The following is a 23,141-nucleotide window of genomic DNA, read 5'->3' as shown; positions in this document are numbered from 1 at the left end:
ACAAGAAATTGTTGTTTATGGAACTAATATTAGTCCCTTATAGCTCACGTCAGCATTTATGAAAAGATAAACTTGAGTAGGATAATATTCTAGAAGAAAATAAAGTCAGCTTGCTGGCTTTGCTTATCTGGAATTAGCTATGCATTGTTGGCTTTGCTAAGAACATGTACTGTGTTTTTCTATCAAATGCATATTCAATTAACCAACTGCAAAAGACGAAAACTATATGCTTGTAAACCGTGATAGAGCAGAAGATGTCAGTCTTCAGAATACGCTAAGTTTCATATGTGCACACCCTGAAATCTTCCTAAGGAGTATGGATGATTCTGTATCCATCTACTTCCTAGCCTTCCACACCTCCCCTTCCAGTCTATACAAAGTGCAGTTACTGAGATCCTCATCGCTGTCTATCATGCCAGTCCTCTCCACCCACTTCTTTGAATCCCTTGAAGTCAGTTGACCTATGTTGGATTTTCACCAGCTGAGGATTTGGCCCATAAAGGGCAAGCTGAACTTTTTTTCCCCTTATACATATGTGCTGAAACATATGAACTCAGTTGTGACAGATTGTTTTCTCTTCATTACTGTATTTAATTTTTCTGTAATTATCACTCTATACCTTAATATTGATAACACGGCAACAGAGAAGAGAGTTCACGACAGAAGGGGTTGGGGATACAAGCAGCCCTTGTTGCTGTCAGTAACTTATCCAAGGAGAAATCTGTTTTTACTTCAATTATTCTCTTTGTAAATCCTACTGTCTTCCTGCCCTGTCCTTCCAAATTCTCATAACTGAAGAGGGATTTTGTGAAGTCAATGGAAATTGTGCAACTAAAACCTTGCAAATACATGCATATGCACCAGCACAAGCAAAAAAGTAGAGATGTCTGTCTCTAAAAAAACAATACTCACGTAAGCCCTGCCTAGGTTGTGCTACGTCCCATCTCATTTTGGCGTTCTTTCCAGAACCAGATGTAGAATCTGCTGCTACACACCGTGAACATGAAAATCTTGTGGAATCAGTGCCAATTGACTGTTAAGGCTATTTTCCCAAGACACAGCCCTTACGTTATCATCTGTGGAGTTTTATCTTGCTAACAGTCTAAAGCGTTTTCCACCCCCTGGATTACATATGTAAAAGATTGAAATACCTCAACAGTTAAAAAGAGACTTGTTCAGAATAGGGCTTGTTTATGCCATCGCCAGCCAGGGTGTGCCTTTGATGAGTTCGGGGGCAGTGAAACACACCTTTCTCTGGATGGGGTGGGGAAGATCCCAAGCAGGAGAAGCTGGGGTAGAGCTGTACACACTGCTGGGGCGCAGAATGTGTGGGGGAAATGCAGCTTCATTCTCTTTCCCTCTCTCCCACACCAGTCTCTTCCCCCATGCATGGGGGATGGACTAACTCACATGGGAACAAGGTAATAAAACTTGTCCTGCCCACTGCTGCCATTGGAAGGGGGTGGGTTTGAATCATGGAGACTGGCTGATGGGCATTCTGCCTACCTCAAAATTCTCACTTGTGCTTTCAGATGGATCTGATATACTTCTTACTTTTCTTTCCTAAACTGGTTTACAGGTGTGAAGAAGCTTTTGTAGTTCTCCACAAAGCTGATTGTGTTTGAGTTATTAGTTAGATGGAACCAAATTTTCAAAAGCCTACCCAACCAGCCAGAGGCATAATATGCACACACGCTTGTTGCGACTGCAGAATCCTACATTTGCATGGATACACCATTTTTCAGTACGAATAGCATGTGCATACAGCCGGTAGCACAGTTTGGTCACATAAACGCACCAGTTTCCTCACGCCAGTGTTGGATTTGGCATGCATAATACATGTGTGCACATTTTGCAGAGCACAGTCTCCTTTAGGGGAGATGGCTCTGTTAGAATCTCACTCAAACTTTTTCCTGACTGTCAGCTGATGTGTTCTACAAGTCTGTGTGGCTTGCCAAATCTGACAATTTTTCTTACTAATTGACTCTAATGTGATCTATTCTATACAGCCACACTGTTACTTGATAAAAAAAGTAAGTAATGAATTTTTGCATAACTAGCTGATTTAATTAAAAATGTTTTATACTGTAATTGTACGATTTCTATAAACGGAGAGATAATTTTGTTTAATGAGTTTCTAACCAAACATAACATTCTTGACTGTGTGTAGCCAGATTTGATAAAGGTCACAAATACTAAGATTCCACTGTTTGCTTTTGTAAATAGCAATGATCAAACAGCTTGATTTGGCACTTGAAATATCCGGGCGGAATTGGTTCCCCCTATTCCTGTTTGCACCACAAATTATTAATATAGTTTTAGGAGCAGAGGGGGATCTTCGCTGTATCTGAACGCTGTTCATTATCTTTAAAGTGGAAATACACTGCCAAAATCACGTCTTATTGTCAATTAGTGGCTTCTCTGCAAACACATTAATTTAATGCCCCTGCTGAAGTACTGTGCACATTGGAACATCTTGCTGCTAAAATGCCAGTTTTCAGAGCACTTTGACACAAAAATCATTCATGAATAGCAATTTATGCTTTGATGCTAATGGGATGTGACGTGAATCTATCTTTGATTAAATTTGCCACCGAGCTTACAACTATTTGTAAATATGGCTGATAAGTAGCCATAATAGACTTTCCAATAGGAAAACAACCGAGAAAAACAGATTTTGGATTCCTCACCTGCACAGTTCCAACACAACAGCTTAAACTAAACTGACTGTAGTAGAAGGAGGTCTAAAAAAGAAGGGCCATCCGTCTACTACATTTCCCATCCTGCCTTCAACTTTGGCAAATTCAGCAATGACCTAAATACAAAAGAATCAATTACCCTAAAATAAATTCTCCTTTTGTTCTGAAAACCGTTCATTAGGCTGCGTGAAAACACAAAATGAAATCACTCTCATCGCTAAAAGATCAAAAGGTAAAAAAAAACGGTATTTTAGAGAAAAGGGCCTGATTCTTCCTCTGCTACCATCATTGATGTCAACAAAAATGTTGTCGTCTCAGAACATAATTCATGCAAATGTTTATTCAGCACCATTCTCATTTTCTCCTTGTTAAAGAACTTAGATATATTTTCATTGTTTTATTTTGTGGTTTGGTAAATAGCATTTTCTGCTGTCATTCCCATAGCTACCATGGAAACCAGCTACAATGCTTCAGAATAAATACTTTTAAAGAAATATGCTGCAAGGAAGGAAATGGTGCCACCTTTCAGAATGTGAATTGGTGTACAGGAAGAAGAGAGATATGTTGGAGGATTGGATTGAAGATTGTTCTACAGAGACTTGTCATTTATTTAAAAAAAAATCTAACCTCAGTAAAATATTGGGTTTGACAATAAAAACAAAACAAAAACCAGATTATTTATCTTCTGAAATGTGTATGACCCAAAGCTATAAAGAGGCAATGAAAATAATAAGACTAACAAATCAGAAAAACACAAGCAAGTCATAAATAATATTGATATTTTGGAAAGGAAACACTTTCCCCTCTCCTCCCACCACAGTTATTGTTTATTCACGAAGCAAGAGTAATATATTTCAGCATTGAATGGGAAATGTTTCATTTCCAGGGCTGATCGCTATAAAGTTAATAATCTTTAAAGAATACACCTTAAAGCACAATATTATTTATATGCAGAGAATGGCGGCTTATTTACCCAAATGTTAGTGCGATCCAAAATGTTCAGCTAAGCAGGAACACAAACTATATTATATTATGTAAATGGGATTGTGATACGCTCTGCTGGATAATAACTTCCAGATGTCTCTGTAGCCAGAGGCTGACAGATATCAAAGACAGGTTGGCTGGAAGGGGAGAGGTGCCAGCTGGCTGGACTGGTTACTGCTAAGTGTAGCGGAAGGTGAAAGCTGGTGTTACTTCATGCACACTGATTTTATTTGTGGACTAGTGAAAAGATTGTGGCACAGCTTTCTCTTTGCTATCTGAGATGGTAATTGTGGTTATTGGAATCCCTAGTGCCGTTCATCTTCTGGGAGTTATTTCCTTCTTAGGTCTGTTTTGTAAAGGGGCATTGAGCTTAGCACAACAGGCCACCCATTAAAGTTTGACAAGCCACAGACTAACAACAGCAAGCATTTAAACAGCCATCAGCCCCTCGTGGGTGCTCCTGGCCTTTGCAGCCAATGCAAAATGAAAATGAGGAATCTCTGAGTTCAAGTCAAGAGATAAACAGGCAGAAGCCCAGTAAAGCCAGAGGCTCCAAGGAACCTCTGGTGTTTTAAGAAGCTTCATCTAAACTTGCTTAGGCTTTGTCTACATTAGCACTTTTGTCAGTCAGGGATGTGAAAAAACATACCCCTGACCAACAAAACTTTCACTGGCAAAAGCTGGCCAGCGCTATGTCAGCAGGAGATGCTCTGCTACTGATGTAGCTACTGCCGCTCGTTAGGGGTGGTTTAATTATGCCAGCAGGAGAGCTCTCTCCTACCAGCATAGAGCGGCCACACAGGAGATCTTACAGCGGCGCAGCTGCAGCTGTACAGCTGTGCCACTGGAAGGTCCGTAGTGTAGACAAATTAGTTTTAAACTCCGGAAGTCACCTAGAGTCTCATCTACACTAGCATTAAATACCAGTGTTCAGAAGAATACCTGGTGTAGACAAGGCTATACATCTGCACTCATTTAAGTTCAAGGTGAGAATGAACCAGGAAACATGGGACCCAGACTTACTCCCATTGAAGTCAGTAACAAAGCTCCAGTTATGGACTTCAATGAGACCAGGTGCTGACACATGGATTGTCCTGGGAACAAAAGGAGTTTGTCTAATATTAAAGATGGAAGGCAGGGACACTGCCTTCTGTATCCCATTCAGTTCTGAGCACTCTGTTAGCACATAGGGCTTCACCCAGTATCCATTGACATCAATCGAAGGACACACATTGACTTCAATGGGCTTTGGATCAAGCCCTTAACAAGTAATAGTATATTTTAAAAGTGAAAATATTGTGGGATAATTTATAAACCTATTAACAATAAATATGCTGAAAGGAAAAAACAGAATGTAGAGGGCATTTCCCCTTGTTACAAATGTAGGGCCAGATTCTGCCACCTTTATGCACTATCACAGGCTGGCTGGCCCTTTAAGGGTTTAGCCTGCAATGGATCAGTTATCTCCCCCACCCACACATGCACACATCTGCTGGAGATCAGGTGGCTCAACTTAGTTATCAGACCCAGGAGGGGGAGTGCTAGGGGATTTCCATAAAGAGCTGGGTGAGCCCAGTTGGAAGTGGGGAGTTCTTATTCCAGGGGCAGCCTGGAAGAAGGCTGAACTTCAGAAAGGGGAGAAGAGCAGAATGAGCTGGCTACTCCCAGAATGAACTGGGTCTGACTGGAGGCAGGAACCCTGATGAGCGGCACCCGCCTGAACTGCTTAGAAAGGGGAGAAGTATGCTAGCCCCTGGGTAGTGGGGATGTTCCAGGCGTAGGAGGCATGGAAAGACCACAGCATTTGAGGTGTGTCTGTGAGGAAGAGGTGGCTTGGCTGAAGGTTTGGTTGTTTTCATAGTTTTGGATGGAGTTTAGTAACAGGCTCTGAGGCCCAAGAAGGGGCTGGACACTGTAAAGTGATCTGGTTGGGGGGCCAGGCCACTCCTACAAGTGAAGTAGGACAAAGCACTGGGGGGGAAACTGAGGCAAAAGTTGCTGCAGCGCTACATGTGGACACAAGGGGGTGGGCTGGGATGGCAACTTTGCTACACACACACACTGATTTTACTAGGACTGCTTGAAAAGTTAGGGGGCTACTCAGCCTAAGAGTGTGGGACTCTGGCCCTCCCTGATCAAGCTGTGGAAGAGAAGGGAACCATTGCCCCATTTTAAAATAATGGGAGTGCACAGTGAATACTGAAAATGTGATTGATTGATTTATTGTATTTGGCTTTACATAGGAAGAAATGTTACTTTATTAACAAAAAATTCACCTGTATGATTATTTGTAGTGCAGTAGCTCCTAGGAGCTCCCGTCATGGGCCAGGACCCCTTTGTACAAACACAGAACAAAAAGATGGTTTCTGCCCAAAAGAACGTACTATCTAAACAATACAGATAACTGCTAGCTTCACAGTCCTTTCAGGAGCTGTTCTTAATAAATCTGCCCTGATACCTTTGTACTAACTACACGTATGTACAGTTATTCCTGAAACGTGACTATTAAGGCACCAAATCACACTAATTCTGAATTTGTAACAAATTTGCTTTCCAGCTTAGTCTGCCCTGCAACAGGTTTCCCTTGGCCCCATACTTTGTCTTCAGTCTCCTTTCTTTGACTCAATGGCTTTGGTCCAACTCCAAGATTTTCTTCCGACCTACTTCTCTGATGCGTCAGTGTCCCAAGGAAAGAGGTGCCGTTACTGAATTACGGAGCCTCCGTTATAGCTTCAGTGTACAGCACTGGACCACAGCACTAAACTTTTTAAATGCCACCTCATAACATCCAGGATGGAAAGAAACCACTGTCAGAAAGTAGAATTAGATTCCTGGTTTGGCATGTGTTTTCCTTCCTGTTGCAGAATGAGGTGCAGTGTCAATATAGTCCAGAGGACTTTGTTTTCATTCCTCATGTGGTCATGATACAGGGAATTCCCCTAAATCTGTCTGAAATACACCATGGAGTATCCCACTCATGCCAACCTGTTAGGGGCCCTATAAACAGCTAGCACAGAGTAATGATCCGCAAAGGACAAAATGTCACAGTGAGTTTGTATCCACTAAGTGTGTAGAGAATCAGCAGGAGAAAAGATGATACTATTGCAAATGGAGGCCCCAAAGTAAGTGGCAAATTGTTCCTGTCCCTTATTCAATTGCATGGGGGTAGGGAGAGCACAAGGTAACCATCTGCCTACATGCATCCCAAGCACAAAGGTTAGGGACATGCGTAAGTCGCTGCTTTTGGGGGAACACAGGGATTGCACCACAAAGGCATACATCGCTCCATCAAGGATGATAAAGTGGGGTACTGCCCCCTGCACATCCCATCCTCGCTGAACCACAAAGCTGGTTGGTTGTAGGAGAGGACAGCACACTGAGGAGGCAGCATCTCTCCCTGTATTTATAGCTGTGCAGCTTCCTCTGCCCTCAACATAATTTGGCCCTACATAAATAAAAGACATGAGGGCCCAAATCTGCATTCCATTCTGGCCCTTTATCCGCTCCAGAGAATGTAGCTAGGGGAGGGAGTGTGGGTGAAATGCTGTTGCCTTCCATCAGCTCCTGGTGTAGAGTAGCATAAATTCTGCTGAGGGTTGGCTGATAGTACAAATAGCCACTTTGCAGCCACCGTCACACCTTCCCCTCTTCTTGCAACAAACACAGCTCAGGTAGCACAGAGAGCCAGGCTCAGAATATGGCCTGAAAGAAAATGAGGTAGTGGAGAGATTAAAATGGAACTCTCAGTATTGAGAGAGTAGAAAGGAAGGGTGGTCCAGTGGCTAGGCCATAAGCTTCAGCCTTTGGAGACCTGTGTTCAAATCTCTCCTCTGGTACAGGCTCCCCCCGTGACGTCAGGCATGTCTCTCCATCCCTTCATTCTCCATGTGTGAAACGGGAGTAATAGTATCTCACATGGATGTTGTGAGGATAAATACACTACAGATCGTGAGGTGCTCCGATACCATGGCAATGAGGCCCGTGTAAGAATCTAGATAGATAGATCTCATATATCTCTGAGCCCAAGGGTTTAGCTAAGCGAAAAGTGTTTCACAGCGAAAAAAATGAAATTGGGAGCTGTATTACCAATTAGTATAACTAAGCTTCCATATTTACATTCCAGTTGGGCATGAGATCCTTGCACGTTCAAAATAACATGGTAGATTACTGGTGTTTATAATTGATTGTTGGTGCTATTCCTGAGACATTCTTAGATATTTCAGTCAGAAGAATGAACAGGTCTGGCATTCATTCTCACCAGACTTTGTTACAATGTTTGTCTCTCAGTTTTTGAAACAGCAGAAAAACATGTTCAACTTATTTAAACAACACAAGAGAAATTAAGGCCGTTAGAACACATCATCAACAAATGAAGATGAAAAAGAGTTGTTGGGTTTTTATAAATAAGATTGTTGCTGTGAGGCCCTTTTTGAAATTCTGCATTCCAAATTCAGAGACATGTCAACAGTTTGTTCTAGTGTAGGAAAACATCATCAGGGCAACAAGGAAGCTAGTCACTGTCTAGTCACCTGCCAGCAAAGACTAAAAAGGCTGGTACTGCCTTGCCGAGTTGACACTAATTATTTCAGTATACACAGAGCTTTGGGATTCGTGTTAATTCTCAAGTCTGTCTTTAGCTCAGACGCATTCTACTGTGTGAACTCAGCAGAGCACAATTATTTGTCCATTCCCTCATAATCTGTCCCCACACTCACATGCCAATTATGTAAACTGATCCAAATACCTGCTCCTCAGAGAAACCCCTATTGGAAACTGCAAACCAATTACAAATTTTTTAAAAAAAATGTATATACTTCCCGATAGCTAGCATCTGCTAGGCCTATTCTAAAGACACATATTTCTGAGTATTTTCTTTATTTAATACTGCCTCCTGTCATTGGTTGAGGGAAAAGCATCTCTGGTGTTAAAGTAGAAGGGACCCTATTGGAAATATTGTCCTTTATGAATGGTTTACTAAGGGTAACTTCAACAGCACCTACTTTATCCTAAAAAGAAAAGGAGTACTTGTGGCACCTTAGAGACTAACCAATTTATTTGAGCATAAACTTTTGTGAGCTACAGCTCACTTCATCGGATGCATCCGATGAAGTGAGCTGTAGCTCACAAAAGCTTATGCTCAAATAAATTGGTTAGTCTCTAAGGTGCCACAAGTCCTCCTTTTCTTTTTGCGAATACAGACTAACACGGCTGCTACTCTGAAACCTGTACTTTATCCTAAAACATAGTGGAAGTGCATCCAAGAACCACACTATGATGCTGTTTCCCTATTCATCACTTGCTAGAGTTAGTGCTCTTGCAAATGTATCCCAGTAGTGATCGGCAAAGTACTGATGCTACAGTAGTGGTGGTGTTTTTGAGTAAAGGCTTACAAAACCATGACCATGTCAAGTCCTAAGGCTGATCACTGTAGTTACCTGGATCAGTGTTAGCATTGGTTCAAAATTTTCTCACTTTGAATTTTTTTGATCGGAAATGGGCTAAATATTCTGAAAAATTAGCTCATCTCTAAGGTTTGTACTAAACATTTTTTCCAAATTTCTCTCAAATACGTCAAACATCAGTGAGGTCAGTGGGCATTTTGGGTGCACAAGGAATACAGCATCACAGCCAAGCTCAGTATCCACCCAGCATTAAGACCCAGATTTTAAAAGGGTAAACTATTTTTAGGCACTATTTGCATCATCCAAATTTGCACTCGTATTTTTTGTGCCAGCAGTGACTTTCAGGTGCAAATCCAACTCACTGTGCACCTGTAAATCAAGTAGTGTGATGTCTAAATAATTTAATTTGCCCCCCACAATTAATTGTAATCTTTCCCTATATATCTTATTCCATGCAGCATCCCACAGTGGGGAATATTAAATAAACCGATCAATGTAACTTTTCTGGCATGAGTAAAATTATTGTGCTACTCATCAATAATGTGTAAATATATTCTGTGGCCCCAGTCCAACAAGGCACTTAAGCATTTGCTTAACTTTTTGCATGTAATTAGTCCCACTGAAGTCAGTGAGGCTGCTTATGTGCTTAAAGTTAAGCCTTCTTAAGAAGGCCTGATATATACATTATAGAATATAGCCGGATGCACAAGATAACAAAGCTCTTTGCTTTGTTCTCAGAACTCGCACACTTTCCAGGCTCTGATAATTTTTCTACAATTTGATTTTTTGCAGTGAGGATGGCAAAAAGATTGAGAGTCTGGGGAAACTATCATTTTTGTCTCCACAAACATCCACATATGGCCCCTCTGAGATTTTAATGAGAATTTGTAAAGCTCAGGTATGATTCCACCTACTTCACCAATGGCAATGGCATTTTCTGTTTTTTAAAAACAAAAAAAAGGCCAATGTTTGCCGGGAGGAAAATCAGTAATTTTCCTAAATTGGCCAAATGCAAAATTCTTCAGTCCTTATCTCAGCTACCTTTTGTCTTTATAAAAATCTGCAATAAAACAAAATACCCCCGCACAAAACCTTGAGAACTGCCACACGCACTGAAAAAGAAAATGGTTTACAGGCTGCAAAATATTACATACACATGCACCTTTACTGAAGGCATATGTGTAATTCAAAATCAATTTCTGTTTAAAAAATGTTATTTTATGTACAGAATGAAGGATCTGTGATAGTGAACCCTTTCAACACCAGAGCAGAAGAATTGTCTAGGTAGTCAGGACAGCCAGCTTACTTCCACAAAACCAGATACTAAAAGTTATTGGTACTCTCTTAAAGCTAATGAGCAGGTTAACATGGTACAGTGGAGTTAAAACACCCCTGAGGAGTTTTGTTATTTTTTTTTTTGTTTTCCCAGTAGATTATATTTACTCAAAAATTGCAGATTTCTTTATCCAAGATGCTCATAAAGCTTTCTGCAATTGGTATAATGAAGACAATACATTCTGGACAGCAGTTTGATTTGGTAATGACAGTTCCATACATTATTGAAAATGAAGTGGCAGCAAAGATGCCAATAAAGTCTATTATGCTTCTGTGATGCAGAAATGTTTACTTCATTTTAACAACAATAATTTTTACAGCGACGCATGAATGTTCCACGCAAGCAAGAGTCACTGTGGCAATAGTCCCAAGTGGTGATTAATTTTTTTCCTTTTTTTTCCCACTTGGAAAAAACTAACTGCATTTTGCTTTCCTTTTCCTCAAAAACAGCAAAAAGGGAAGAAAAATTCATCTACAGATCTTGCACCGCAACCGAGTGACACTTTAATACCATGGCGCCAGCCCCAGAATTCTAATGGGCTGAGAAGGCAAAAGAGAGACTGGGTCATCCCACCAATCAATGTGCCAGAAAACTCAAGAGGGCCCTTCCCTCAGCAGTTGGTTAGGGTAAGTGCAACTATTGAAATAATAATAATAATAAATAATGTGGTTGTTCTGGTGCAATAACAGGTGCACTCCAAGTCTGTAGCATGGGAGATCGGGCATCAAACACAGCGTCATTTCTCTCTCTTCCTGAGCCAATGTCTGTCCTGGAGGTAAAGCACTTACGATACAAGTCTTCCCTCCCCTCAAATCCAACTCAGATGGAGTTTAATCACCTCCTTCTAGCTAATCCTGGGGGGAGATGTTGGCTCCACTCTCCAAAATGGCAGGTTGCCAACCCTCTCAACTGCATGATGACTGCAGGTGTGAAGCCAGGAATGGTGACTCCTAAGTATGAAAGGGTGTTACATCCTGAGCATCTTTTCTCAACTATCAGTCAGAGTCAGGATCCAGATGTACGTTTGCATGCCTGAGAAGGGTATTGATGTACAAAGCTATATGAAATCCTTCATTAACTAGCTCCTACACTGCATGTTGCTCATTTCTTCCCTTACTATGGTGTTCGTAGAGATCAGCTAGCCCCATGGGACATTATGCTGACATTTGGATGACAAAAATATGGACTACAGGATGCATTTGATTGCTGTTGATAAATGTAGCAAAATTATAAATACATGTGACTGTTTGTTTTATAAGCCATGATTTTGGTTTCCGGAAAGGAAAAATACTAGCTGTCAAAAAAAAATGTAAATAAAATGAAGACTCACTGACTGATATTTTATAATTCTTCCTTTAGAAGAAAATTGTGACATAATTGCAGAATTTAAGAACTAATTTTGAAAAAGCAGTGGTGTGTAATTTACATCCCTTGTCAGGAAATTCATCCCGCTCTTCTTGAAACAATGCTTGCCGAGCCCTTTCCTGGATTAAAATGAATTGCTGTCATTACCTGTTCCACACTGATTAGCTGAGACTTTGCATGATAGTTGGGAAGAAAGAGTAGTTTGCTCAATCTCACAGGAGTATCAGGAAACTTGATAAGTCATACAATGTCGGAAAGAAGCACATTTACAACCCACCAAATACCAGGTGCTGCAATTGTGGTGTTGACACAATATCTCTGCAAGGAGCACAGAGGTGATTTGGGACAGAATATTATCGACAGTCAGATACTTTAATGCCTGATTTTGTTTTCAAAAAAGAGGCTTGAATTTCATTCACTTCGTTGCACACTTATGCAGATACTGTCACACTGCAGTTATTGTGATGTGGGGTGAAAAATAATACTCAAGGATTGGATTTATGTAGCCATACGTATGTGCAATTGAATTTATTTCACATGTGACGGTAGGTGCAGACTGCATTTAGAGCATAGGCCTCTCTTTGTGCAAATCAGGTCCATGATGTACAACACAGTATTGTGGACCAAACTGTGCCTGTCAGCTGCTGAGGGGCATGAATGGGGGAAGGGTGCAAGAAGCCTTCCCTGGCATTCAGAATCTGGGCACACTCTGGCCTTTTAATATGTTGTCATATTGATTGTAATTTGAGTTGCCCAAATGAATTAAAGGGAGAATAACTCAAAAGCCTCACTAAGCAAAATGGATAGTTTGGGTTACTTCTGAATGCCTGTCAGTATTTAAGCACTACACAGCAAGCAGGCTAATTACAATAAGAGGTCCCCCCACGTTGACTTCTTTATGAGTTTTGGCTGAAGAGTGACAAGAGACTTTGGCTTCAGCTTATTAAACCTTAGCATATGTTAGTGTTATCAGGTTACCTACTGCAGATGTGTAGGTTAATGGCTAATATCTCCCACATACTTGTTGTCATGGTCTGGAGATAAGATTGTAGAACTCAGAATGTGAAGTCATGTTTACAAATAGGGAAGGCAATTGTTATCTTTTATATAAGTATGGAGGAGTAAATATTCACACCTTAAAGAAACACTAGCTTTGGGGAAAAACAGCTAGACACAGCAAACATGTTCTTAAATTGTTAAAGAAAGAAACCCCCTCATGGCTTCAAGATCTGCTGTGCAGACAGTAGTACAAAAATAAAAATAAAATAAAATAAATGAAATCAAAATTTGGACATGGAGGGGAGGAAATGATTTAAAATACTGTGATTTTTTTTCTGCCTCGTGAAGTGCAGAAGGAATTATAATGGAGGGGAAAGTCACAGCCTTGCACAAATAACAGCTTGATTGAACATGAGACTGCCTGATGTTTCTGGTTTTTGTGTTTGATATTTGATGGTGTTTGGTCTCATCTGCGGCATCCAGTCCCTCGACCCATTTGATAGCCCCTATAAGTGGGGGTTGAGTGAAGTGAACGGTAGCATGTGTTAAAGGTTCACCAGTTAGACTCTGCCCTTTAACTGGTGAGAATAGGACAACCCCATGTTTTCAAAGACCAGAACCGTGTGCTTATTTCAATCCACATAATCTTCAGATTGCCCTAAGGCATTCTGCTGTCTAATAAAGCTAGGTGAACAGTTCTGGTCTGATTTCAAACACTCCTGCTGATTGAGTGTTGGGTTTTTCTGTTCCCATCTGTTCACACCGTAGAGCAGAAAGAGCACATGAAGAAATACAGCATTGAGCTAACATGTGGAAAAAAAGTGCGTGTCAGAGAATGCGATCAGTTTTGTAAAGCTTTCAAAACTAGCAGTAGTTCCTAGACCCTGCACTTCCCTTTGGTCTAGAGAGTGCTGTCTGAGCTTACATTTTAGATGCAAGTATAGCTAATGAAAAGTTGTCCATCCATTATGATATCTATGAGTAGTCTTGTATATCCAAGATGAGGTGTTGAATAATATGAAAACCTGAACATTAAGACCCAACCTACTAGATGTACGTTTTATCCCACTGCTTGCTGGATTCTGTTTGCATTTTTATAGGTTAGACTAATTTGAAATGCATAGGCAAATCTTTCGTGTTCCCTCCTAATCCTGCTTGCTATTGTGAAGGGGAAAATTCCATTTTATGGAAGTTGATTAGTTACTTGTCACTATTTTTAGCAAGGCTGTGCCTGAATGAAGTTTAAATCATAGCAAGGTGAATACAGCTTGATGGGAGCCATGTAAGGCTGCATTACGAGCTATCTGGTTCAGTTGGTATCAGCTGTAATTCTCTACTTGTTAAAGTATTTCATTCTGGCAAAATGAAAAAATAAAATAAAAAAGAACCGCATCCCCCCAAACTTCTACAATGTTATTCCTGGGGAGGGCTGGAGGAGGGAATAGAATTCTTTCTGGTAACTACAGGGTTTGGTTTTGTTTCTTTCAAAGGAACATCAAGTCTGTTCATATGTGTCAACTGCTAGAAGTTTGATTGTGTTTAGGTCGAGAGGAATACAATAAAAGAGAGAACAAATGTCTGTTTGGGTTTGGCTGCTTAGAAAACATTAGCAGTACAGAAGCAAATTGTAAGCTAGATCTTTAGCTGGTGTAAATCCATATAGTTCATTGATCTGATCCTGTGTGAATAAAATTTGCAGATGTTAAGGCCAGAATAGACCACCAGGACTAATGCATCATAGCCCATAGAATTTCAACTGGTCCTTCCTGCAATGAAGGGAATCATCCTTCCATTCTATGTAAGCGAACACTATTGAACCCAATAACGGGGGCTGGAAGTAGAGCATATCTGTTTGAAAGCATCCAGTCTCAATTTAACAACTCCAGATGATGATGAATTTACCACATCTCTTGGTAATCTGTTCCAGTTGTTAAATACAATCACTGTTTAAGCTGGATCTTATTTCCAATTTGATTGTTTCTAATTTCAGCTTCTAGCCATTGCATCTTACTATCTAGTTTGTCACCCTAAAGAACCCCCATAATATTAACTACTTCTTTTTGTGTAGGTACTTGCAGACCACAATTCATTCAAAATTCTAGCCCATGTCATTCACTGTTTGCGCACTGCAATAACATGCAAGAAAACTGAATACAGTTCCTAGTTACGGTCTTTTGCGCATTGGCCAACAAGGAGTGAGTAAACCCTAGTACTAGGAGAGTACAGTCGTGGAATATGAATATTCCTCCTATTGTACAGGAAGGGACTGTCATTTGACAGAATTTGAACTTATTGGTATCACATGAGATTGATGAAGTACTCTCTAGCCCACATTACTAACCAAAGATTATATTAAATAACGTAGCTCACGAAAGCTTATGCTCTAATAAATTGGTTAGTCTCTAAGGTGCCACAAGTACTCCTTTTCTTTTTGCGAATACAGACTAACACGGCTGTTACTCTGAAACCTGTCCTTCTACTAGGGATAAAGATTTTTAAATCAGCAAACCCAGATAACTTGCACCCAAGAGTTCTAAAAGAGCTGGCTAAGGGAGATTTGTGGACCACTGATGTTCATTTTTAATAAACCTTGGAATACCAAGGAAATTCCAGAAGAATGGAAGAGTGCTAATGTTGTGCCAAAATTCAAAATGGGCAAGTGGGACGACCCAGGCAGCTATAGACTGGTTAGTCTGACAACAGTATTGGACAGAATAATGGAAAAGCTGATATGAGATTCAATTAATAGAGAATTAATTATATTCCTATCCTTTAATATATGGTCAACATGGTTTTATGAAAAATAGCTCTTGTCAAACAAACAGGATTTGATTCTTTGATTAGATGACAAATTAAAGGTAACTGCATAGATGTAATATGGACATTTAGCTTAGTATTGCACAACATTCTGATTAAAAAATTAGCGCAATACAGTATCAATAAAGGAACCTATTAAATGGATTAAGAACTGGCTAGCTGACAGAACTCAATAAAGTAGTTGTCAACAGGGAAACATAATAGAATGGGGGTGTTTCTAGTGGGGTTCTGCAGGGAGTGTTACTAGGCCTGACAATATTCAACATTTTCATCAATGATCTGAAAATCACTGCCGATGAAATTTGCAGGTGACACAAAGATTAGTGGAATGGTAAATAATTATGAGGACAGGGTACAGAGTAGCAGCCGTGTTAGTCTGTATCCGCAAAAAGGAAAGGAGTACTTGTGGCACCTTAGAGACTAACAAATTTATTTGAGCACTTATTTATATGCTCAAATAAATTTGTTAGTCTCTAAGGTGCCACAAGTACTCCTTTTCTTTTTGAGGACAGGGTAGTTATACAGAGCGATCTGGATCAATTGGTAAGTTGAGTCCACTCAAACCAAATGCATTGCAAGTCAGCCAAATGCAAAGTTATACATCTTGGAACAAGGAATGCAGATAGTACGCACAGAATGGGGCATGGGTGGGGGGCTGTATCCTGGAAAGTAATGACTCTGAAAAGGCTCTAAGGGTCATTGTGGACAAGCAGCTCAGCATGCACAATGTGGTGCTGTGGCAAAAAGAGCTAATGTGATCCTTGGCCGTATAAACAGGAGAGAAGGGCGTAGGAGTAGGGAGATGGTTTTACCGCTGTATATGGCATGAGTGAAACTGATACTGGAGTACTGCGTGCAGTTCTGGTGTACACATTTTTTAAAAAAAAGTTGAAAATTGTAGTGTACGCAGAAAAAAGCCAGAAACATTATTTGAGGGCTGGAGAAATGCCTTACAAGGAGAGATGTAAAGAGCTCATTCTGTTTCATTTATCAAAAAGAAGATTGAGAGGTGGCTAGATATGTGTGTATACCTTCATGGGGAGGAAACACTGGGTATTAGAGGGCTCTTTAATGCAGCAGAGAAAGGCATAACAAGAACCAGTGACTGGAAGCTGAAGTTCAAATTAGAAACAAGGTACACATAAGAGTGCATCATAAAGAAAGCAGAACTCCTCCAGAGCCCTCCAAATCCACAATCATTTTTATACAGAGCCCTGTATCTTTCCCTTATTAGAACCCTGCCCACGGTTAACTCTGCATTAAAGAGCCCTTTAATATCCAGTGTTTCAAGATCCAGGCTGTATTCACTGTATATGTTGGATAAAGAATGAGGCAGCGCTGCATAGTGAAATGGCCTGCAGACCAAGTCGCACTTTCCTCATATGCTTCAGTTTTTGCATGCTCAAATAAATTTGTTAGTCTCTAAGGTGCCGCAAGTACTTCTGTTCTTTTTGCGGATACAGACTAACACGGCTGCTGCTCTGAAACCAGTTTTTGCATGGTGTGTCATGAAACAGGTTGGCCTTTGTAGCACCAAACCTCATTTCCTGTAGAGTGTCTGGTGTATAGTGAGCAAGGCTGGGGGTTTCTAGAAGATGATTGATGTACTGAACGGAGACCCATGAGATTTGGGTTGTACTCCTGCCTCTGACGCACGCTTCCTGCATGACCTACCACAAGTCACCAAAGCTTGTTTAGGGGCCTGAATATGGATTTAGGAGCACATTTAAAAATAAACATGTATCGGTATTAACATTATTAACGTACATCAGCTTTCCATAGACGTATTATTAACTCTTATTCATAAGCTGGACAGTTACCTTTACAAGACCCATTTGTGTCTGGGCAGCCTCTAATCTTTGGTGCATTTATTTTGTAGATGACTATTTATGAAAATCTTGGCTTTCCTCTCCATGCTTTGCTTCCCCCTCTGTCATAGGGATCATTCTTCCCTCTCTCGCAGGGATGCTGGGAGGATAAATTCTTTAGTGTTTGTGAGGGGCTTGGATGCTATGGCAATGGGAGCAGTAGCAAAACCTGTAAAGAAAAGAACTCTCTATTCTGAACAGTCTGTGGATGATGTGCAGTAAATGAGGCATGGGGCCACACGCTGAACAATGAGGAGAAAGTATTAAACAGTTGCCACGTTCCCTGAGTGCTCTCTCTCTCTTGTGCCCTGAATGAGGCCTATGGAAAAAAATAGTTACTGTGTAATAAAAGACTGTCTTATGATGTATGTGCACAAGGGGGTAGAATTAAGATGCCCGTTTCTGGGGTTCAATTGAACTACATACACTGTAGATATATTAAAGCTCACCTTTGTGCTCCCTTGATCCTGTTGCTCCTGTTTGACAGCCCAGTCCCCTTGTTTCAGGGGAAACATCTGCTGCAAAGAGCCCAACAGACCACAAACGCACCTGGGGACTGGTGTGGCACAGAGGTCTCCTGACGTCACCCTCATTTATCCGCTACACCCGCAGCAGAGCGGGTGGTGTTAGAGCTTATGTGTCATGTCCATGCCACCTCAACAACTGCCTGTATTGGGGTGATCCTCCAGGGTGTAAGATCCTGATTTTAGGCTTTAAATTAACTCTAACTCCAGATTCCACCAGTATTTGTGGTGGAAAGTAGTTGTACCACACCCAAGAATCTGCCCTAGTTTGGGCAGACAACATTAACATTGTCATTTCCCCTGCCTACGCTTCACTTTACACCCTACACCTTCTTGTGAAGAAGTTTCTTTATTGTACAGAATTCCTAATAGAATTCCTAATAGACCCTGTATTAGCTAGGTTTCTTACCACTGTGAAATTGACTATTCGGAATCCATTAACTTCTAGCTGTAAGACGGAGACACAAGACCTAGCATTTGTCTGCAGTCAAGAGAAGGTTTTTTTGAACAGAGGCCTAGGAAGGGCTTCCCAAAGGGAGGGTATTGATGGTCTCAGTCAAGACCCAGTACTTTCTTGCTACTATTTGCCAGCCATGAAGAAACATGGATCCACCTCTCAGGTTGCAGCCAGGAACTACCCCCAGCACTTCTGTAATCTCAGCGAGTGTCACCAGCTGAAACTCATGCCTTTGGCCACTCCAGTCTCTGTTGTGGAGTCTACAGGCAGCCAGCTCAGTCCAGACCTGATAGACCTTCTCATGAAAATTCCTTAGAGTGAGAAGAACTTGACTTCATCACTGACTTATGACAGACTGACTGGGTGAGGAGGAGGCCAGGGCCATTTTCACACCATGCCTACACACAGTCTGGCTGGAGATGGAGGGAAGCATGTGCTGCACCTTCCTAAAGCATAGTGCAATAGAGTTTATTCCCAAGGAGCTCCAGCAGGCATCTTCCTGTGTTGCAATGTCTCTCCTGCTGCTGTGATAGCGGTGGTGCAGAGCCTAACCGTCTGCTGCTCGGGGCTCAGCCTTCCTGGCACCAGCCAGCCCAAAGTATACAGAAAAAGATTAACAGCAGCAGGATTTCAGGTTTGTTAAGCACAGGCAGCCATAGACTCGAGCTGTGGTGTGGGATTGTACCATGCACGTTTTGTTAGCAGCCTAGGACCCTCCATACCCTGACTGAATGAAGAGAGAGAAATGATTCAACATACTGCTCTTCTTTTGACATGTCCATTCAAAACTCCTGTAACTCCTTGGGGTTTAGCGAGCATGGCCCCTTTAAATCTTTTTCCTATTGGGGAGGGGGAGCAGTGAGAGAAAGGAGGGAAACTTGGGGGTGTGGCTCTGGAGCTGGGGGAGAGAAGGGCTGCAGCAGGGAGGCCCTGGACAAAGTGAAGGAGAGGGAACCTGCCTGAAGCCTGGGAGGCCGATCGGGGATACCCCAGGACAGGAGCCAGGAGGAGCACTGTGCCAGGGAGGAATTGCCCGAGAAGGACAGGCCGGAGCTGGACCCAGTATCGCTGCTGCCCAGAGCTGCATGGGGCTTGTGACTCTGCAATGGGAATAAGGAGGGAAGCTGCTAGCTAGTTAAGTGGGGAGGTGGTCGCTCTATGTGGCTTTACAGAGGACGGCAGAAGAGGGCACCAGAGGGGTTGTTGGGGAAAGTTCACTGGCGCTGAAGACGACCAGGAGCACCCAAGACTCAGCACTGGACTGGAACTTTGCTCAGTACCCCTGAACTCTGTGTGCAGACACATTGCTCAGTGTCTGCCCTTTCAGACTGTGCTACCGCTGGGCCTGTGGGGCCTTGGTTTGAATGCAACCCTGTTCTACTGCCCCCGCTACATTTCCCCTTGTTGTTTTTTCTCCTCTCATCCCTCTGTAAATAAATATCTCCCTTTGTTATATCCATTGTACTTTTCCTGTGGGTAGGTGTGTTCACTCTGGGGGGTTTGGAACAGGTGCCCCTGGGGTGGAAGGAATTTTTCCTGCTGCATTCCTGAGCGTGCCATCTCTTGGCCAGAGCTGCCTGCAGAGCAGACTCCATCTTGGCCACGAGGGCACTAAAGTTACACTCCTTATAAAAAACCAAAAAGACCAAAAAAACCCAAAAAGAGAGTAGGTTCCTAAATATGCACCATAATATATATTCATAAAACTACAATATGTTCCTCCATTTGCATTCTCCCCAGAGTACAAAGACTAGATGTCATTTTCAATTTCCCATCATTTCACAGATCAGCTGGTGCAACGCAGCATAGCTCCATTTAAATTGATGGAGCTACACTGATTTACACCACATGGGAATTGGAATCTGGGCCGAAGAAAGCAGAAGCCCAGTGTTTGGGTGGGCATTACATGTACATATGCGCAGTGGTAGAGATTGAAAAGTGCAACTACAGCATAAATGCTCCATTTGAAATTTTCTTAGAACAGCATTCAAGCCTATACTGTAATTATATATATTGTATTTCCTTGTATTCAGACCTTTGGGGAATTTATATTGTCCTTGCTAACGCCAGAGGAACTGGAAGAAAGCAGTCATTTAATGATTCAGCTGTCTTGGGCTCTATGATTTAATCAATCATATGAAAGAAATTTTTAGACCCTTTGTGTTTAGAGTTCTCTAGTCTGAGCAGAGAATGTTCCCTTTTTGAATTGCTTTAATAGCTGTATTTATGCAGCTGAAAGTTCCTTAAGAAATGAAAGTAAAATCAAATTGCTGAGAATGCCTAGATAATTTATTGGAGAATATTCAATTAGAATATATTAATATTTTAGATTTCCATCATTAATTTAATATTCAGAGATTTAATTTAGTCGTTGAATTGCTGTGGTGCCATGTGGGGGTGAGTTGTTAGGCTGAGTGCTTAAAACACCTGCCACAAATGGGTGACTCAGTTTGATTCCCAAGAGTACAAATGCTTTTCCACTGACACAAGTCTTGCGGCAGAAACCTAGTCACTAAATCTTTCTGGGGCCCTGAATTTTCCATAATTGCAGAATGGAATAATATCTTCAAGGAGAAATACATGCACTATCTTATTTATTTGTGGATCAAAGTTTAGTCTGGGGAAAAGATAAATGAGGTGAGGTTCCAAATTTGACTATGTATGACTGCAGAATTTTATTTTTCCTATTCTAATTAATATTAAGGTAGCATCTAGGAACCCTGCTCTCAGATCAGGGCTCTGATGTGCTAGGCATTGTACAGACAAATTGGGAAATAAGACAGTCATTACCCAAGAGAGCTTACATTGGTGTCCCAACAAAATTTAACCTACATCATTTTTGTGTCTGCAAATGACTTGTTGGCACATATATATCCATTTGCATGACTAACAACCAGCTTGTTGGTGCAAATCCAGTAATACGCCATGCAAGGACCAATATATGTGCCTGAAACTCATTGCCAAGGCAAACTATGGGCCTAAATGTTGCAAGCGCAAATAATGCCATGCAGGAAAGGGGCAGGGCACTGAAAATGTGGGCTTCATTTACAAAGTGCTTTATAACCCACTAATGATCCTCAGCGAAACTGGGGTTGGGGGGTATAGACTGGTATGCCATCCCCACACCGCGCACTCTTGCTGGCTGAAAATTATCCTAAAGAGTTGGACATTGGAGCCGTACTATCAAGCTTTTTGTCTGTTTTATTGGGAGTGGAGATCCACTCCAGGGGCAGATCTTCCCCCCGTCTCCATAAATAACAACTGTTATCCTTGTTTTGTAGATGAGGAAACTGAGGCAGAAAGATTGAATGATTTGTTCAAGGCCACAGACACAGTGATTGTCAAGGCCAGGATGAGAACTCTTGAGTATTGGCTCCCAGTTCTATGCTCAGCTTCCTAGATCACATCCATCTCATGATGGCTTTGTTTATTGTTAAGCACTCTGAGAACTTTGGATAAGAGTAACCCTATATTCTGGGTTTATAATTAGTATATCCAGCTATTTATCTCATTCTGTTTTGAAGTTGACTGCTAGATCTGTCTATCTGCTCCTCTAATGCAGAAGGGTGGCATTCTCTGAGAGGTCAAAGCTATCCATTCAGCATGATCAATGACTAAGTGCCCAGTGCTCATTCCTTGATTATTCTGAACTGATTCATACACTCCCACCCTGCCTGCTAGATCCAGTTCCAGATGAGTTCACCCTGAAAAATGGAAAAGTGGGAAGAGCTGAAAGATAAATACTCCTCCCTCAAGAAAATCATATCAGGCTTATTGTAAAGAGTTTATCAATCACTCTGAGAAGCAATTGGATGTAGTAGTCCATAGCACATATTGCAACATATCATTATATTCCCCATCTTTTTAAGAAAGCGAGACAAGTCTAATAATCATTCAGTACAGCTGTCATTATGTGTAGAGACAAAGACAGGAAGGCATAGTCAGTGCTAATGTGCATTGCTCATAAAAGCTATTCAAACTGTATAAAGTCAAAGTGTAGAGAGGGAGGGTAGGTTAATTCGATAAGACAAAGGATTTTGTTTTGCTGATGTGTTGCCAAATAATAAATAAATAAAAAGGCCGAGACACAAGATGAGGCAAAGAACTCTCAATCTGTCCCTTTGTTGGAATAATTCATTTCTTGACACCGCTCACCCACTTTGGTAGCAGGTTGCTGTGGAATTAGATTTCTTTGCTGACTTGAAATGTATTCTTAAAGAAACGGTGGAACCTGAAAGAAGGTGCAGTTATAACCTCGACGGCAAGACTGTTTCTGAAATGTGCTGTTTTGTGTCTGTATAGCTTAGGGAAAGCAGAAGAGACCACCCACCCTTTTTCTATTACATCTTTTTCTTCTTTCTAATCTGTATTGTTGACGAATTTCAGATGTCAGCTTTTAGGATTCAAAGAACTTACTCTTGGGTTAATTTTAAGCCTTTGCTTCTGTAGTTAATTGTTTTATTTTTAGCAGTTGAGATTTTCAGTTGTGAAAGTGTAAATCCTTTTGCAGCCTTTCCTAATACAGGCTGGTTGAGGTTTGTAAGCCATGTGGTTAGATGATGGGCCACTGAAGTGTGGCTGTCTAGCATTTGCCATGGTTTGATTAAAAACTCTGGCTTGGTCTACACTAGCAACTTATGTAAGTAGAACTCTGTCACTCACAGATACGGAAAATCCTAACCCGGTGTAG

General features: G+C 41.3%; 1 protein-coding gene across 3 annotated transcripts in view; it reads left to right on the top strand.

Moving 5' to 3' along the window:
* Positions 1 to 23,141, top strand: part of CDH4 (cadherin 4) — a 665,178-nt gene that overhangs the window by 425,726 nt on the left and 216,311 nt on the right. For all 3 annotated transcript variants that reach the window (XM_084645889.1, XM_084645891.1, XM_084645890.1), the window contains one exon: positions 10,871 to 11,047. In XM_084645889.1, the coding sequence (XP_084502015.1) occupies positions 10,871 to 11,047 (177 nt within the window). The remainder of the gene's footprint in view (positions 1 to 10,870; positions 11,048 to 23,141) is intronic.

This window comes from Lepidochelys olivacea (genome assembly GCF_965140295.1).
Source record: "Lepidochelys olivacea isolate rLepOli2 genome assembly, chromosome: 13".
Lineage (NCBI taxonomy): Eukaryota > Metazoa > Chordata > Testudines > Cheloniidae > Lepidochelys > Lepidochelys olivacea.
The sequence above is the reverse complement of the archived record's forward strand: the minus strand, read 5'-3'. Positions and strand labels throughout refer to the sequence as shown.